The sequence below is a fragment of the Aulonocara sp. 'chitande type north' Nkhata Bay genome, linkage group LG11 (assembly GCF_057382095.1).
Source record: "Aulonocara sp. 'chitande type north' Nkhata Bay isolate Kocher_YH1m ecotype deep benthic linkage group LG11, A_spYH_male_GT1.1, whole genome shotgun sequence".
Classification (NCBI taxonomy): domain Eukaryota; kingdom Metazoa; phylum Chordata; class Actinopteri; order Cichliformes; family Cichlidae; genus Aulonocara; species Aulonocara sp. 'chitande type north' Nkhata Bay.
This window is the reverse complement of record NC_141354.1, coordinates 11900520-11911692: the sequence shown is the minus strand read 5'-3', so window position 1 is coordinate 11911692 and position 11173 is coordinate 11900520. Positions and strand designations below refer to the sequence as shown.

Below are 11173 nucleotides of genomic sequence, written 5' to 3'. Positions count from 1 at the left end.
ATTATAACACAGTACAATAATATTACAATTAGATATGACGGCATAAATAACTCTAGCAAATGAGTGCCTAACACAACTTGATCTTTACTATTATTAGATATAATAAATACATTTCAGTTCAATGTATCCCGTGAATGAGGTGTTTTATTTAAAAAAAAATCTGACTCTTCACTATGATTTGTTCATGTGCGAGAGCATTGATTGGCTGTTAGCTAATCAGCGGTACAAACATATAATAAACAGAAAATACATTAAACAAAGATGAAAAAGCATCATTGGCTTCTGGGCTATAAAGAATAAAAAATATAAAAGAAAATTTACATGAGATTTGTGTGTGTGATGGGCCTAAGTTTGCCACATAAGGTTCAACATAGATGGGAATAATTAATTAGGCTTAAGAATATGGGGATTTTTCTCTCAGGTTAAAACTCTGGATATGTTAAAATAGCATAATTAAAACAAATTAAAAAACAAAACAAAAAATAACTGCGTCACATACACAGCAGAACACTTATTGTGGAGGTGATGATGAAACTGATCTAGTAAAGCAAAATCCGAGTTTAACTGGAAATCACTCTAAAACCTTTATTGGTTTTCCCTCTTATTAGAACTTTTGTCTTAGTTTTACTTTTTCTTGGAATATTACTTTCAAAATCAGCATGTATTTTTAGAACGGCCCCACGGGAGTCCCTGGTTTGAAAAAAAAAATGTTCGTGGCTCCGGTGCGTCAGCCTGTGACTTCACTGGGCTGGAAGGAGCAGAGATGCTCTGCAGGAAGCTCCCAGTCATGACTGTGTGAGCGGTGAGACGAGAGCGAAGCGTGGAGCCTGCAGCACCTCCTCTCCTCTGGCTGCAAACTTCAGACCTCTTTATGATGTGTGAAGGGAAAAGCGCGCTGGAGTTTGATTTGATGGCTTTTCGATATCACAAAGTGGAATGGATTTCGCTGAGAAGAACAGACAATTTGACTGGATCCTGTGCGGATGAAATTAAGTTTTTAAAGGATTTATAGAAAGGGGCTCTTGGTGGATACAGTTCGTACTGTGGCCCTGCAGAGATTTTTCACTGTGTAATGCATGTTTCTGAAAGCTCGGTGTAATTTTCTTAAAACTCCAAAGAGCGACAGCTTCCTCTTGTCATGAAAAATCTCACCATGGATAACATGACTGTGGAAAATGACACTTCGGTGCACGACAACCAGACCCTTGGAGTGTGGACTGACTATTCATTTGAATACAAGGTGGCCAGCGTGTTTTTGGTGACTCTAATATGTGGGGTTGGGATCGTGGGGAATGTGATGGTCATACTGGTAGTCCTGACCACCAAACACATGCGGACTCCCACTAACTGTTACCTTGTGAGCCTGGCGGCGGCTGACCTAATGGTCCTTACGGCCGCCGGGCTGCCCAACATCACCGACGCCCTGCACGGGCAGTGGGTGTACGGCTACGCGGGCTGCTTGGGCATCACTTATTTCCAGTACCTGGGGATAAACGCGTCCTCCTGCTCCATAACCGCCTTCACAGTGGAGCGCTACATCGCCATCTGCCACCCTATTAAAGCGCAATTCTTGTGCACTCTATCCAGGGCTAAGAAAATCATCATGCTGGTGTGGGCGCTCACCTCTGTTTACTGCATCATGTGGCTCTTTCTGTCAGACACTAAAAAGTTGATCTATGACAACGTGGTGCTGCTCACCTGCGCCTACAAGGTGTCCAGGAGTCACTACCTGCCCATCTACTTCACGGATTTCACGGTGTTTTACGTGCTCCCTCTCATGCTGGCCACGGTTCTGTACGGACTGATCGCCAGGATACTTTTCATCAATCCACTGCCTTCGGATCCGAAGGACAGCACCAAGAAGTGGAAGAAGGAGACGACTCAGGGAGGGAGGATGATTAGCACCAGCTCCTCCAGCAGCACCACGGCTGCCTCCCGCAGACAGGTAGCTCATTATCGTCACCATCATCCCCGTAGCACTTTTCTGCGTGAGTTGGGTTGCGGAGGGACTGTATTTCGTTCCAATTAAAAACAAGTTAAATGTTTCATTTCCAGCAGATTTATTCTGCTTCTCTGCTTTTTCTTCTTCTTTTTAAATCCAGATAGATATTCTGACAATGAAATGTAGCCCTGCTTTCAGTTATGCTAGTCTAAGTTTATGGTGACAGGAAAAAACCTGTCTGTTTGGGATTTGGAAGATTTTGTACCGCATGAAACAGAATGAGAACACCCAACCTGGGTTCCTTGGCTTATAAGCGTTTCTTTAAAAAGAAAGAACGCTTTTTAAAAAGCCGTTTCTTTAGTGAAAGATCCACAGCTTCGTGGATTACAGACATTGAGAGAAATTAGACTATGTCTTCTCGTCCTTATCTCCGTGTGAGGGGGTAAAATTTTAAAAATCCTGCAAAAAACAAAAAAATCTCAAAAATCCTCAACTGCAATTCCATCAATGCTGCACCCATATCAGAGGCGGGGCTACATTCTTAATGGTTGTATTTCAGGCCGACATTGCAGGCACACACGTGTCTGCAGTCACGGTGCATGAGTAGTTGGTGGATTGTTGCGTTTCAGACACGTCTGCAGGGTGAGACCTCACCCTCTCCTGACGAATTTTCACTCGGACCCAAGCAGACCATGCAAATGCCTAAACTATACTGTCCCTCTAGCACAACAGGGAGGGCCTGTCTTAGTAAGGGGGTTTATGGAGGGGTTTAGGACAAATTCATATACCTAAACGCAGCTTCTGTTAATCTTATTTTATTCTGAAAACTTTCCATTAATCTTTAGTTCCTAAAGTACTGGTAACTGAGCCTGGTGGAGTGTAAAACCAGCCAGTTCATTTCCCTCCCTTTCTTTCTTTCTTTCTTTCTTTCTTTCTTTCTTTCTTTCTTTCTTTCTTTCTTTCTTTCTTTCTTTCTTTCTTCGTGGAACAGAGGAGATTCTATAGCTTAGGACTGAATAAGAAGCAGAAATTTTGAGATAGTCCATCCTAAATATAGGCCAAAAAATGAATTATCTTATCTTATCTATGTCTTTTGTTAAACACACGGCCACATGCAGTACTGCTAAACAGTCTAAAACAATTTCACTATCTATCTTCTGTTTAGTTTTTTCTTTTTAACATTTTAAAAACAGTTTTATGAATAAAACTGAATCCTCTAAAGGTAAGGACACCATGCCAGACACCTAGGTAGGCTGCAGGGAGAGATGTTTGTTTATCAGATCAGGGGAAGAAGCCTTCCTGGAATGACAAGGGGGTGTGGTAACCCTGAGGGAGCTCCATGCTCTGCTGGGTAGTCAGATCAGTTAACCCTAACTCAAATAGACTTTTAGTCCTTTTCTCCATCAGTGGGGTTTTTATTCTAACACATTTCTGCCAAAGCACAGCCAGATTTGCTTGTTATCGTCAGCATTCACAACTCAACACAGACACAACCAACAACCCCTCCCTCCTACCACATACCTTACCGAGTTACCTAAATGTCAACAGCAGCTAAGATTAGGCACTCCACTTGCTGATGGCACTTGCTCTGCCCCTATCCAAGTCAATTAGACTCACCTCACTGCAGCTGAGACAACATGTCATGAATATGGATACGGGTTGATTACATGCACGTTTAAACATCAAGATTTTTACCCGGCAACTAAATTAATAAATCCAATCTTTGTAAAGTTGTGATTAACGATTTGATCCAGTTACTTAATAAATTATATAAACATTAAATAGGTGTTCAAATAGGTCACTAATATTGACGAGAGACTTTCAAGCTGGAAAGATTTTTATCTCATCAAATCTTTTCATTTTTTTAACTGGATAGTTTGGTATGAGCCACTGATGTGTAGCATCAATGTTGCTTTGATTAAGTGATGCACCAATTGAGCAACAAGCTGATCAGCAGTATACTTGTCCCTCTTTCCCATGTTAGAATCATGGTAAAAACTATCCAGTCCCTGAGGGGTGTGCTTATGTAGCACACCCAAATTTTGTATAAATCCGCTGTAAAAAGGACCCATTTTCACTTTTGTTTTTTCTGATGTCATTATCCTCGGGTGACATAGGAACACACTGTACATGTAAACCTAATAAGCTTGCTTCACAGTACACCCATCTGGTGTGTGCTGCTAATTCAGGTGATTTTTGTACAATGCGAGTGACTCCACCCTAAAACACTTACCAGATAAATAATTGGCAAAACCCCAGTGCAGCAGTAAAAAGGTCAATCCACGCCTCGGTGTATGTGTAGCCATGTTATTTGTTGCAATGTTCGAGCAGACCTGCTGGCATTTTCACAGCTTTTACGATCAACAAAGTTCTCAATTCAAATTATACCCCTAGTATATACAAGTGCAATCAGGTGAACGAAGAAGAGTTTTTGGCTTGAAACAGGTGATTTTCTGGTACTATAGCATGCTGTATTATAAGTTAGACCATTTTTGGCAACCTTTTCATGAAAATGTCCAAAGGTTGTGACAGTGTCTTGGTTTGCTGGTTCCAGATGATCAAAGTTGAGCACAAAGGTCTAAAGACAAAAGCAGAGTTCTGTATTTGATAGGGACTCAGAATTTCCAATCACCAAACTGGAAAAGTTGAAGAAAACACCCACTTGATAACTTGGACACATTTACTCAGCTCTGACATTCAAATTTTGTTCATAACCACTATGGTCAAAGGAAACTCTTATTACTGTCCACAGTAATCCATGTTTGACAGTAAGGCTCAGCGCTGGCACCTTCCTGCCTTTGCATTTGCATGCGTGAAAAGCTTTAGGCTGAGAGGTGCAGCATGACCCCTAAGAACACAGATCCGAGCAGGCATCAATGGCATGACATTGATGAAGTCAGACACAGCATAAAAATGAGGAGCTAAGCTGGAGGTGGGTCACGTTGTATATGAGATTTGCAAGTGGGAAACACAGAAGTGTATCAGCTGAACCACCAGCTGTTTGCTTAGCTGTTATCAGCTCATATTGATACTGATATAAATAAATGGTCGTGACAAGTTTAAAATTTTTTAAAACAAGGTTTTTTGAAATTTAGTGTGGGGCAGCTTTCCTCTTCTGAGCTCAATATTGTTGTCTTTAAATATTGTAGTAACGCTCCACCATGTGGGAGCAGGTGAATGATGACCCCATATATGCTGCAGTTTTAAATCTTTGAACCCTGGTCAGAAGTTTTGTCATGAGTTTTTAAATCATGGCGTGCTGTTTTTAAGGACATTTTTTGTGCCATGAAAGCACATGTTGAGCTTTTTGTTTGCCATTTCAGGCTGTACCCATTGTAAAGAGATTAAATAACCAACACAGTGGCTGGGTGGAGGTGGCTTAAAGGCGGGAGAACAAAGGTTCATAAGGTCAGGAGGTAAACTGCTTATCCCCGCCTCAGGATTTGATTTTACCTTTTTTTTTCTTTAGAATTTTACATTTTGCCTATTCAATTTGGCAACACCACCAATTTTCAAATCATCCCAGTGCCTTCACATGAACCTTGAAATAAAAAAAAAAAACAACTTAGATTATCTGGTCAGTTGGTGACACCTGTGGTCACTAATAAGGATTTGTTTTGTTGTTGTTGTTGTTTTGTGTAGAGGTATTTTTAACACATTGTACTGTGCTCTGACATCTGAAACAAATAGGCTGTTTCACAGGAAAAGCCACTTCACCAGCTGAATGTTTCCAATGAGAAGCAGAAGTGTTTGATGTTCTGCAGCTGTATAATAGGGATGTTGATAGGCTGACCACACTGAGAACAAATTTGTAGATGAACTACAGAGTTGCATACATTAAATAAATTAAATCCCAAAGGAATCACAGTCAAAACTATGCAGAGTGTTAGTTACAGACAAAAACTAATATTAGCAAAAAAAAAGTTAGGGGTGAAATTTCATACACCACATAAAGATGTTTTTTCATTTAACTGTGGCGAAGGCGCAGCTGCATGTAAAGACAATGTCGATGCATGATAGGGTGTTGGTTTTGTGCATGCTGGCTCATAGCTTACTGGGTAAAAAGCTGTTGAACAACCCTGTGCAGTAGTGCAATGTGTTGGGCTTCATTTACACCTGATGAGCATTTAAAAACTTTTTATTATGCTGTCCGAAACAGGTTCGTCTTGTAAATGAGTTATTGAATCTCAGTGAGATTACCTGTAAAAATAAAAGTTAAATAAAAAAAAAAAGCTTCTTTAACACATGAATGAATTTTTTTCCCAGGTGACAAAGATGCTCGCTGTGGTGGTGATCCTGTTCGCCTTACTTTGGATGCCCTATCGTACCTTGGTGGTGGTCAACTCTTTCCTGGACAAGCCCTACCTTGACACCTGGTTCCTGCTCTTCTGCCGTCTCTGCATCTACCTAAACAGTGCCATCAACCCCATCATCTACAACGCCATGTCTCAGAAGTTTCGTGCCGCTTTTAAGAAATTGTGTCACTGTGGCCCTCAGCGCATGGAGAAGCCTGCTTCCTACAGCGTGGCCCTCACCTACAGTGTCATCAAGGAAACGTCCAACGGGGAAAGTCCTGACCACTTCACCACAGTTATGGATGAGCTCCACACACCGTCTGCTCAGTACCTACCTGCCAGCATCCTGCCAAATGCCAAAAAGATGGTATATGAAGAGCCTTCTCCGTCGAGCAGGGATGTCAAGGCCTGACTAGAAACAACCTTTCCACCTGAAGGTGGTATCAGAGATTCTGACAGCTCCAGTATTGATTCTGACATGTATTGAATATACAGGTTCCAGCTTTATTTCTCAAGATTTTTTCCTCTTGTAAATGTTTGTTTTATTTGACATCAACATTTGCCAGAAGACAAATAGGATGAGCTGCCCTGTGCTGTAGGCTTTCTTGCATTTTTGTGTGAAATGCAAGAAGAGAGAAAATATCATAAAATAGGAAGTCTTAATTATTAATGCAGGAAGTGATCCTCCTCAGCCCTATGATGTAATACAAAATCACCTTTTCTATTAACTTTACCATAAGCTTTATAGTATAAACTTGCATGGCACCGATTTGTTATAAGTTACTGTATAGCTGTATGACAAATTTGTCGGAAGTAGGGTGCCTTCTCATCTCATCTTTCTCCCACTAAACAAAACCAGACTGTTGAATAAGACATTAAAGTAGTAGTCACACTCAAAAGGAAATTTCATTAGTGGATGTCATAGGTCTTTGTGATAATAGCCTTGCCGTTAGAGACCTTTACGGCAAGTTTAAAATGATTTAGCTGTCTCGCTTAACTCTTTGTTTGTTCCCATTAGTCTGATAGTGCCACTCTCAGCTACAGCAGGCAGCTGTTTTCAACAAACAGCTCTCGCTCCATCCAGTACGAAACAGCAGACAGACAGATTTAGCAAACACTGCTGTGGATGTTGAGCAGATCAGATATTCCCCCGGGAGTCCCCATTTGGTCGAACATTTCATATTTAAATTCAATTTGCCAGCTAATCAGAAACATTTTCACTGCAAGTGAACAAAAAAAGGAGAAACTCCAGAGTGTGCCTGAAACACAGCTTAATCCCTAGTCCATTCCCTCATTATCAAACAATACTTAAATAGTCAGCTTCAGACAGAAGTATATACTAAATGGACGTTCACTCATTTTCATTTCATTTTCTTAACCGCTTGTTAACTTGGGTTTGCAAGCAGCTGGCGCCTATCCTAGCTATCATATGGTGAAAGGCAGGGTGCACCCTGGGAAGTTCGCCAGTCTCTTGCAAAGCAATCACACGGAGACAGACCACCATCCACGCTCACCTTTACAGCTAAGAGTAATTTAGAATCACCTGTTAGCACAACACACGTCCTAGAGGAGTACCCACAGTGACTCCATAGAGGCACAGCGAGAACATACAGTGGATTCAAACCTAGGAACTGGCTGTGTGATGAGACCTTGTTTATGTACAACTAGAGCTGGGCGATATAAGATTTTTTCATATCACGATATGTTTTTTTCATTTCAGGCGATAACGATATCTATCACGATATAAGCCAAATAACTATATTTGTAAGATTTAAATGTGCCGTTGCTCACAAGTAAAATGTGAAATAATCAGCAGCTTGTTTTTATTTAAATATTTATTTCCCATAATAAGTTCAACAGGGTAGATGTACTTAAGGAACATGAGACTTTTTCAGATAAATAAAGGCAAATATTGCAAACTACAAAAGAAAGGCAGCCGCTAAAGCGTTTAAGTTTCAAAATAGAACAAACAAAACAGACTAAATTGTCAATTCCACTTAGAAACAAAATATTAATTCTAAAAATAAATCTTAGTTTGTTTTACAGAAGAACAGACAAAACTGACTAACTTTTGTCAATATCAAATAAACTGAGAACTAAAAGGAAATTCTCAATCTCTCCTTGTTGTATAGCTTAGCTTTTCAAACAGTTTTAACAGTTACTTTAGTCTGACAAAAGCCGAATGATGAATCAGCGCTTCCAGTCAGAGACTGAGGCTACGTCCACACGTACACGGGTATTTTTGAAAACGGAGATTTTCCGTTTTCGTTTTAAAAAAAAATAATCCCGTCCACACATAAAGGCAGAAATGAAGGAAAACGCTGCTATGAACATGCCAAAGCAGCAGGTGGCGCTAGATTCCTAACCGTGCAGAAATGTTGGCCAATCAGAAGTCTAGAAGCCTCGGTGGGAAAAAGTAAACAAAGCTGGGGCATAGAAGCAGAACCGAGTCGTATGTGTGGAGGGACAGTAACTGTGTGTATATGTAAGCATTTAAACACTGCAGAGAGTAGAATTAACAGTAACAGTATTGTAGAAATTCATTTCACCGAAACAATAACGTGGCGCACAGTGTGACGTCAAAAAATGCGCACACCTTTGACGCTGCGTTTTCTCCGTTTTTCTAGTCCACACGTAAATGCAAAAACGGAGTTTTCAAAAATCTTCGTTTTCAGTGACCAAAAACGCCGTTTACGTGTGGACGAAAGGTGCAAACGCATAGAAAAATCTGCGTTTTCAAAAATACCCGGGTACGTGTGGACGTAGCGCATGCACCAGTTTATTGTATTTCCAGACTTGCTTTCGGCACAATTTACAGTGCACGCTACTCTGTTTTTTGTCAGACTTGAAATAGCCGAAATACCTTCACACTACGGAACTTCTGTGGCTCTTCCGTTCGACAATCTCTCCGGCATTGGAACCATCATCTGTTTTCTCTTCGGTAACCTTCGGTCACGCTCGGTTGATTTCTCTAGTCGGCACACTCATTTCCTCCATTACCCGGGCGGTACAGTGGCTGGCTGCTTCCCAAACAAATACACATGTGCGGCTTGGCACTTGTGCTGTACGTAACAAGTCACGTGACGTGACGCTGCGGCTGTGATTGGTTCGGCTCTGCGCTACGTAATTTGGATTGGCTGTTTTTTTTTTTGTTTTTTTTGTTTTGTTTTTTTAAGAGGACAAGAGCGGCGAGGTCTATCGCGATAGTTTAATTTTTCTATCGAGAAAAGGTTATATCGCGATACATATCGTTATCGTTCTATCGCCCAGCTCTATGTACAACTGTTCTTCATATTTATGGCTGATGTGACTGTTGAGCGATCACTTTCTATTCGCTTGACTCTGCCCAGCTTCCTCTCCCTGTTCTGGGAATGGAGCTCTTATTTTCCTTTGACCTAAAGTGGTTAGTAACAGTCAGACGATTACTTTTATCACCACAAGTATGCCATAAGCATACCACATTGCACACTGACAACTAAGCATAGTAGTATTCTGTTACATCGACAGTTCGGTTGATGACTTTCTGTCAGTCTAATGACATTTTGATATAATTTCATTCTCTGGCCAGGTGTGTGTTAGCATGGAGCAGGTGCCCATGTTGTATTATTCCTTTTGTTAATCTTATTCACAGCACACGGCAACATTCATGAGTAGACCAAGAGGATGTGAACCCTCTACCATGACATGCTGTCACACTGGACTATAGTTGAAATAGCAACACACTAAACACACTAAAATAAAGATAAATTATTTCAGTGGGGTGGACAACTAGATGCTAGCGCAGGTGTTCAAGAGTTTACAGTGAACCTATAAATGAGGTTCATTTAGATGCGTCCCAGCAGATTCCTGGGTTCAAGTTTTCATTTTATTTATCATCAAGCATTTTATAAAGTTTATCTGTAATGTAACTAAGTGCTTTTGCTGTAAAGTAACATTTTACTTTCTTTTATGTTTACATTTTTGAGTGTTCTGTACAATATTAGACTTTTGTTTTGTTTCTGTGCTTGGACTGCATACACTGTATCACCTGTACATCAAAGCCTCTCATTTCTCAGTCGTTAAAATGTTCTGTCATGATAAATATTTATATTGTCTGCATTACGCAGCCCCATAGGATATCGTTTTACCAACCCTACCATACACAAAAGCAAATACAAAACTCTTCTTCCGTTGCTAATGTACCACTAGAAGGCTAGTACAGGATTTTACATAAATCCAATGCACATGACATTTTAGTCTTGCTACAGCACTGCAGGGAAAACACAGATGTGGAATTATGTGACCTTTTAAAAATAGGTCTAAATATGAGAACAACTTTATCTTGCTTTCTCAATTTAAAATCCACTGATGTCTAACGATTTCTCTGTGGATTTCAAACTAAACAGTGACAAACACTAAAGTCTTCTGTTGGCTACTGTGACTATGACAGCTGTGGAATCAGAGCCCGTGGGGGGGGGGGGGGGGTGAGTGGCCGGTGTATCATAATGATAAGAGAAGAATGTGTAGCTCTGATGTGCAGAAAGAGAGGCTGTTTGTTAAAGGGTCTGGTAACAGTCGTGACAGTAATTCACTGAAACTGCAGATTGCAGCACTTTTGTGGGATTTATCCGCTCAGCAAAACCCAACAGAGCAATGATGGAAGGTGTAAATAGATCGCAACGACGTGCCATACTTGAGCTGGCGCAATCCACACTGTGTATATTGCTCACACCCCACTATTAAAGGGTGAATTTTCTAGTGTTTCTTTGAGCTACATGTACAGTGTGTGTAAACTGAAGACGGCTCAAGGGGATAAATAAGTAAGGAGCTCAGTGAGAAGGGCCTTTTTTGTGTTAATCTAAAGGCTTTTTTCTGTCAATATTGTGAAGTTGCTTGAAATTGATTGTGCAGTGCAATGTGAAATTCAATTGGTATTGTGTTTTCAAACATGTGGCAG

At 40.6% G+C, this 11173-nt stretch overlaps 1 protein-coding gene across 1 annotated transcript; it reads left to right on the top strand.

The window, feature by feature from the left end:
- Positions 1-801: 801 nt before the first annotated feature.
- trhra (thyrotropin-releasing hormone receptor a) lies at positions 802-10676 on the top strand. The gene is made up of 2 exons (XM_086310586.1): positions 802-1945; positions 6209-10676. Exons 1-2 carry the CDS (start codon positions 1139-1141, stop codon positions 6647-6649), a joined length of 1248 nt encoding a protein of 415 aa, XP_086166712.1. The 5' UTR covers positions 802-1138; the 3' UTR covers positions 6650-10676.
- The last annotated feature ends 497 nt before the right edge of the window (positions 10677-11173 follow it).

Coding starts and splice junctions, on each gene's coding strand:
- trhra (XM_086310586.1), top strand. CDS start 1,139: ATGAAAAATCTCACCATGGATAACATGACTGTGGAAAATGACACTTCG. Junction 1,946..6,208: donor CGGCTGCCTCCCGCAGACAG/GTAGCTCATTAT, acceptor TTTTTTTCCCAG/GTGACAAAGATGCTCGCTGT.